The following is an 8715-nucleotide window of genomic DNA, read 5'->3' on the forward strand; positions in this document are numbered from 1 at the left end:
ATTCAATTGAGGATACATGGTCAAACGTTGAAAATGAATCCAGCGTAAGAATTTTGACGATGGTTCTAATAATGTTTTGACTTATAATCTTTCAGTAATGATAACGACGAGGAATATGTATTTAACTTAAAAAGGAAAGTTACAGATGCATTATTGAACCTATTTTGTGTTGATGTTAACATTAATGAAACATATTATTCCAGTGATATAGACTTGGATGATAAAGAAAATGCAAACAATAAACTTGTTTATCTTATACATAATTCTATTTAAGTAAGAAGTTCAATAATACTAACTTTAGGTTTGAGATTTTCTAATCTAAATGAAATTAAACATTGTTTGAGTAGTTATGCGGTTATAAACCGTTATAATCTTTGGTTTGAAAATAAAGACATCAACACATTTCTATCTTTGTGTTTCTAAAATAAAAATAAGAACCCATCCTATCCTTTTAGACTACGAGCTTCATTGTTGAATGATGAAAGAACGTTCCAAATTAAGTAACTACATGTTGACCATAATTGTGCTTAAAATTTCAAACTCGGTTTAGTTATTGCATATGATTAGAACAGAAAGTGTTTCTTAACTGAAATATTGGAGATCACAATATAAGTTTAAGGAAAATTCAAGGTGAAATAATAAGAAATGCAACTTAACGATGAGTGTAGTTCAATGTAGAAATACAAACACAAGTGCATTGAATGAGATAGAGGAGAGCATAAAAGAGCATTATGTAATATTATGGAGTCTTGCAAAAGAGATTAACATGTCTAATCCCATAGCAACAATAAAGATGGATACAAATACCATGCTCGATGGAATACCTACTTCTCAAGATTCTAAGTTTTCTTAGAGGGTTTACATGAAGGTCGGATAGAATGGTGGAAAAGGGTCGTTGGAGTTTATGGTTGTCCTTTGAAAATTGGAGTTTCTTTTATTGTAGGAAAAAATTCAAAAAACCATATATATATATATATATATATATATATATATATATATATATATATATATATATATATATATATATATATATATATATATATATATATATATATATATATATATATATATATATATATATATATATATTATAACAAAAAAATCATAAAAATGCATAAAACAATACTTAGGTAGTGTTTGTTTTTTGTCCGCAGATCTACGTGACCTCTTCTGTCTGCGCCGCGCAGACCACGCGCAGACATTAGCCTTCGCAGACTGTTTGTTTTTTTGAAGACTGCAGACCTAAAAATGTTTGCGCGCCCTCTTCTTGGCGCAGACGTGAACCAGAGTCTTCTAACATCTTCAGACATCTTCTAGCCTAAAAAAACATATATATCTTTATTTTTTTCAAGTTTTTTTTTTATTTTTTTAAATTTATATTTTTTCCAACTTTATTAATGATGAACAATTTGAAAAAAAAAAATTACAAAACTTAAAAAAACGTTCGACGATACAAACATTATATTTTTGACAAATTTATAAATAAAAATTTATTATAATAATAGTCGTTGAAGTTGTTTATATAAATATGACAAAAAAAAATCATAATATATATCTTATATTTTTTTTGCCAAATTTTGTAAAACATTATTTAATACAATATCGTCAATTTCTCGAGAAAATATTTATGGTACTTTTTTAATGGATTTAATTGAAAAAATCAAAGTTTATTTGCATCCATTTATGTATCAAATTTTTTGATCACTAATTATAATGTTTACTTATAAGTTTGCAACCAAAGTTGTTGGTTTTTATAAAATATATACGTTAATTTATATCATTTTTATTTTTATTTTTTATACAATAATACATAAAAGTTGATATAGATTCGTTGATTATTTATAACAAAGTCATAAATATATTAAAAAATCACTTTGAAGTTTAAAAAAATCAGTTTATTTAGATTTCAGTTTATTTTAATAGCCCGCAGATGTTAAAAAAACAAACAGTCTTCTTTTTTCAGACTGCAGACGTTTGGTCCACCTCTTCTACTGAAGAGGTCTACAGATGTGGTCGGCAGACTGCAGACATTTTGCTTCAGAAAAAACAAACAGCACCTTAGAGATCACAAAACTTTTTTTAAAATTTTTTTATAGAAAAATCGCAGGTTTTTTAATAAAATCGCTGAAAAAAAATAAAAAATCAATTTTTTTTTTTAAATTGATTTTTTTTTTCAAAAAATATTTCAGCGAATTTAAAATAAAAGCTGCGATTTTTTCATAAAAAAATTCAAAAAAAGTTTTGTGGTCTCTAAGTATTTTTTTTTATGCATTTTTTTTATTTTTAGGGTTTTTTGTTTTTCATGAAACCTAAACCTATATATATATATATATATATATATATATATATATATATATATATATATATATATATATATATATATATATATATACTATCTCTTGGTTTATAGTATCTATTGAAAATTAGTTGACTTGGAAATGGTTTCTTATATACTATCTCTTGGTTTATAGTATCTATTGAAAATCAGTTGCTTGGAAATGGTTTCTAGACCTTTTCCTTATATATTGACATTGGCATTAGAGATGGTAGTGAAATAACTATCATCTCAAATCATCACACTGTATGTTGACATTTACTATTTTGTATGTTGACATGTGTATAGAATGATATTTTGGTATGTTCTGTTCATAGGATCTTATGGAAGTAGTTTAATAAAGAGTTTCACATGCTAAGCATAGACAATATGACAGGTCAACCATTAGGTGTTTCAATTTAATAACAATAGAATTGTCCATAAGGTTATAGATCATAGTAAGACTGAATTGTTGCATTGATCGAGGTACCATAAAGTATATAAAAAAGATCACACTAAGGTTGAAGATCCCTAATAAAGTTGAAGATCACATTGAGGCTCAAGATCACACTGAAGAGCACTTTGAAGATCATATTGTTCTGGATTTGAAGATCACACTAAGGTTATTGAAGATGCTCAAATTTTTTAGAGCATGAGTATAATATAGATATCAGCCAAGTTATGAAAAATATGAGAAAAAAATCAAAAAGGATCAACGAGTTTAATCTTAACAAACATGTGTTTCATAAAGATAAAGGTGAGCAAACCTGAACAAACCATTTGAAGTAGAATGATACACCACTTTATGTATGGTCTTTCGTATAGCTTCAATAAAATATATGGAAATTTGAAGGTTATTATATATATATATATATATATATATATATATATATATATATATATATATATATATATATATATATATATATATATATATATAGATTATCCTATTCTAACTAATTATTGTGCGGATATCGTATGTTATGAGAATTATTAAGAGAATAAGTTGCTTAGCAATGCTTAGCAATATGAATACGTTCAACCTTACAAAAATATCGTAATTTTCATTCATTCTCGTTAATTATTATTATTTATTTTTGTTCTCACACATCGTTTTTCTAATTCCTTTTTAACACTAATAACCTCTTGATATATCTTCGATTTGTATAGATTCATTTAATGTTCCAAAGTTGCAATCTTTAAATCAAAATTCTAAGCTTTTGTTTCATATTTTTCTGATCGTCTAAAATTAGTATGAACATCATATACAATAGTGCAATACCACTCATTTGGAAGTTTATGATCAATCCATTCCTTAAAAGAAAACTTTTCTTTATATCATGCATAAATAAGATCAAATTAGCTTGGGTCTTTACATTACTTTCCTCAGTTCAGCAATAAATGAAAAAAAATTACTTACCATATAACTAAAACATACCGTTAACCTTGTTGTATGTTTATCTAGTGCCCAACATGTCCTAATTCACTGAAAATCGTTAGAAGTCGATGTACTTGAGATTGCACAACGATACTTGGTTTAGATATGTAAAAGGACACATTGTTTGGTTTTCTTTCTTTGATCGATTCTTCCTTCTTCACTGAAAAGCCTTATGTATTATAGAAGCCGATGTAGTAAACATTTTAAAAATATGTTAGTTTTCATTTTAAAATCATATATTTTGAGATGTATATGAAACCAACTTACTAGGTAAACATCATTACTACGGGATGCCAAATAAGCATATAACATGTAGTACCCAATTACAATGACGCATAATTATAATTCAAATGATTATGGACAAATGTATGCATGTGACAAAGTTTTTAGCCTTCTAAATCGTTAACCTAATAAGAACCATATTTTAAAGATATATAATGCTATAATAGGAATAAATAAAATTTTGATTCTATAATAAATATATAAAATCTACTTTTTATATCGAGTCATTCATAATATTTCATCTTTAATAATATCAACTTTGTATTATAAAAAAAATAACATTTGACTTACTAGATAGCTTATTAGGACTACAAATTTAGAATACAATGTAACAATACATTAAAGAAAACGTTACAAATTTTAATTTCTATAACACGTTATGATCGAAGGGGGATTCAGCTGATCTTATCTTTAATATACTATTAGAGTAAATTACACATCCGGTCCTTCAATTTTGCATGAACGTTTTATTTTGGTCCCAAATTTAATGGGTTTACAAAGTTGGTCCTTATTTCATAGTTTCATAATGTTTTTGTTCTTGGATTTTATACAACAATACCTACATATTAAATATATATGCAATGTTTAATAGATGCAATAACTATATTATCCTTAATTTTTACATTTTATTAATTTATATAAAAATATTGCATAGGTAAAATAAGATTTTGTTCCTCCCCTTCTTTTTTTCAGCCGCCCATTTCATTTCATCGTCGTCTCTCACCCTACTCTCCCATAGCCCGCACTACAACACCACTGTTGCCCTCTTATGTGCTACCATCGTGGGTTGTCACCACCATCACAGTCTCTTTTTTCACCTATTGCATCCCTCTTTCATGCATTCCCTTCTTTGTCTCACCAGTGCACCGCCATCCCTTCTCTAATGTATCTTGTGATCCCTTACATACCAAAATTCTCCTATCATCACAAAATACCATTTTCCTTCGTCATGATTGAGCATATTTGCTTTGAATAAGCATCAGTTTTATATGGCCATTTGTATACTATTGAAAGAGAAATTAATTGGTTGGATTGCAACAGAAAGTTAAGGAGACTTTTTGAATGACAAATGCATATACCTAGTTGTCTAGCTTTTTGTTTGTTACAACCTTAGAATTATTTAATGTCCCTAATTCTCTGTTACTTTGTTTCTTTATAAATTCTAAGGAAAATTTCTCAACTTGAAGTGTACATTTCTCTATTTGTAACTTTAAATTATAACTCGTTTTTTATTCAAAAGTTAATTGGTTAAAGGTGAGAGATCTTCATGGTAAGAACTCTCATGGTGGAATTAAACTAATCAAAAGGGATAAAGAAAGAAAAATATGGAGAAAATTGTAAGCCATGTTCAAATGTTGGGTTAGGTGTCTTCCTTGAAAATGTAGTCGCTCCTACATAAATTGCAACCCGGTGAATTTAAATTAACAAGGTTTTAAAAGCCATTAGGCTATATCTAGTTGGTCAACTAGGTCATGTGATTAATCAACGGGGACACTAAGATATAAAAGAATTTATATAAAAAAAATAAACATTTGGACTATTTAGCTAACTATGACCAACTAATGTCTGCCAAACCAGTTTAATCACGGTCTGATTAGTTTTGTTAACTTATTTTGATTAATTTGTTAATTTTGACAAATTAATGAGCACCAAGCTGATTTATTGACTGGTTTTGATCGAGCCCACCTAATACAATCAATTACCATTATTTGTAGGGGAATTAAGATTACCCAAGACTATGATGAATCTACTATCTAAACTAATTTTTACAACATTAAGTTAAGCAATCAATTTCTTGGTAACAACTCTCATTTTTGTCCTATTCCTTCTCAAATTCTTGAGCTTTGATGAATCTAAGTCCTTTCTATTTATTGGTTAGTGTAACAGATCAAAAGCGTTACAAAACTATAAACTAAGGATGACATTTGAAATCCTTCTATTTATTGGTTAGTGTAAGAGACCAAAAGCCTTACAAAAATATAAACTAAGGACCAAATTTGAAATCCAATTATTTAAGGACTAAAACCATAAACATATACTATACACGGGGACCAAAGTTGTAATTTACTCTTAATATTAATTGAGATTAGTGCCAACTATAAATAGTGGTGCTCTCGACTGCTAAATTTCTTGGGAGCTAGCACAAAAACGAAAGCAAGAGAGCTTGAACTTCATCAATGGCGTGCAAGCAAAAGTTAATTCAACGATTGTTCAATATTCGCAGTAGTAAATCATCGAATCAAACATTAAGCAGTTGCCGCATTTCATCATCATCATCATCCGGTGTTCAATCCTTGATGCCACCGGAGCCAGACGGCGTAACGCCTGATCCAGAACACGGCTCGATTCTCCGGAGGTTTCTCCAGCGGCGACCGTTGTACCTTTCTTCCTCGTCGGCGTTGCCACAGATTTTCCGTCCTGGTGGTGAGAAGCTGTTGGAGCGGCTTAAAGAAATGGACATTGCCAGAAACCGAACACGTCTCGACGGACTTATTACTCCTCCGTCGTTGACGGTGGCCGACGCTAAGAAAATCCTTAGGGCTTCGCAACTTGAGATCGTGAAATCGAAGTTGAGAAACACTCAGAAGAATCGTGTATCATACGATGAGTTTATTCAGATATGTGTTGATGAATGTTCTAACAGAGACCAAGGTGTAGATCTCGCGAAAGTTCTAGACGATTCCGGTTCCGTTCTCATTTTAGGAACTATCGTTTTTCTTAAACCCGAACAGGTTCGTTAATCAATCTATATTCAATTCAAATCGGTGTTCAATAATCAATCAGTACAATTTTGTTCAAATTTTCATCTAATCCGTTTTCGTTTCAGGTAGTGAACGCAATCAATGGTTTAATGACCGGAGAGGATATTCCGGTGAAGGAGATGGAAGAGATGGAGCGATGGAAGTCAGAAATCGACGAGAAAGCTGAAAAAATGGTCCGGCGAGAGCTTTGGGGCGGATTAGGGTACCTAATGGTGCAGACGGCGGCGTTCATGAGGCTAACGTTTTGGGAACTTTCATGGGATGTAATGGAACCGATTTGCTTCTATGTGACATCAATGTATTTCATGATTGGATATGCATTCTTCATAAGAACAGCAAGAGAGCCTTCATTTGAAGCAATTTTTCAGAGCAGGTTTCGTGTGAAGCAGATGAAGGTGATGAAGATGGAACGTTTTGATTTTGAAAAATATAAACAGATGAAGAAGAAAGCTTGTGGGTCTCATCAATACTATTCGATTAACTCATGAATCTTCTATTTGATCAAATAATCAAATTAAATTTAAGTTTCTCTAAACACAATTTTGTTTTTTACTACAAAGAACAAACCCTTGTTCATGATTTGAAATCTGGGTTTGATGTAAATTTCTTGAAGAATTGAAGTAAATTTCAAGAAATAAAGGTACATATAGTGAATTAAAGGTTCACCTTCCAAGTTAATACAATTCTTTTAGACAATATATCTTTGTTGATGTGATGTTTTACTATATATAGTTAGAATAAATTGCAACAATGAAAAAAATGATTATTTATATGATTTAAGCATTAAAATTAAAGATGACCTTTTATCTTTCTTGATGATGAAATAAAAAAAAAAAAAAAAAAGTTTGAATAAATTGTAACAATGATAACAATTTATCTTTCTTGATGATGAAATTAAAAAAAAAATTAAAAATAGTTAGAATAAATTAAACGAATCATGGTCGTCTATGTATAAAAAAGCATCGAGGTTCATTTTTATTTTTGGACAAGTGTTTATTTTTGTTTTTATTTTTATTTTTTTTCAATGTTTTAAAAATCAGTTTGAACTGATAGACTACAAACTAGCATTGATATTATCTTTATTTTTGGACAAGAAAAAAACGACTAGTTTTTACAAAAAAAACCGATCGAATCGGTTAAATTGAATAAACACATGAAAATAAAACATTCTACGTAACAAATTTTGATGGTTGTTTAACATGTATTTAGATATTTTTAAATTGAATAAACCACATTATGGTAATTGGACCTTGTTACCAATTTCGGTTTCGGTTCCAACGGTCCTAATATATATATATATATATATATATATATATATATATATATATATATATATATATATATATATATATATATATATATATATATATAAACGCCAACGCACAAAAAAAAAATCAGTAAAGTTTCACAAAGGCAAAAATACACATATATGAACAATAAAACTAAAAATAAGATAAAAAATCAAAAGGAGCAAGTACATGTAAAACCAACATACAAATAGAAAAAATAGATGCAAATAATAACTAGGAAGAAAAGTATCGATCTATAACGACGTCTCAACATTTTGGAGTGAAAATTGCCGCCTATGTTCTAAGTATGTCTAAAACCAACACAATTTTTTTTCTCACTTTCTATGTGACTGAAATCGATTCTGCTGCATTTCTAAATGTTGTTTTGGATACTTATACAATAAAGGTATATCATCACACAACTACTTCGACATCTTCATTTTTGTAACCTCCATATTTCGTTTGTACTAATTTTTGATAACATTTAGAACCATTTACATGATAATAACTTTAAAGGGTAATAAACTTTCAATTTTGTTTATATTTAATCATTGAACTTTTTTTCGTATTTGATTTACCTCTGAATTATTTGAAATTGTTTAAATTTTGTCTTTATGACAGATTGTTACC

The 8715-nt window shown here is 28.8% G+C and overlaps 1 protein-coding gene across 1 annotated transcript; it reads left to right on the forward strand.

The window, feature by feature from the left end:
* The first annotated feature begins 6170 nt into the window (after positions 1–6170).
* Positions 6171–7492, forward strand: LOC145097760 (calcium uniporter protein 3, mitochondrial-like). The gene is made up of 2 exons (XM_079035402.1): positions 6171–6766; positions 6862–7492. The coding sequence occupies exons 1-2, from the start codon at positions 6212–6214 to the stop codon at positions 7282–7284; spliced, it is 978 nt and encodes a 325-aa protein (XP_078891528.1). The 5' UTR covers positions 6171–6211; the 3' UTR covers positions 7285–7492.
* The last annotated feature ends 1223 nt before the right edge of the window (positions 7493–8715 follow it).

This window comes from Lactuca serriola, chromosome 4 (genome assembly GCF_051521515.1).
Source record: "Lactuca serriola cultivar US96UC23 chromosome 4, Lser_US96UC23_V15, whole genome shotgun sequence".
Taxonomy (NCBI): Eukaryota; Viridiplantae; Streptophyta; class Magnoliopsida; order Asterales; family Asteraceae; genus Lactuca; species Lactuca serriola.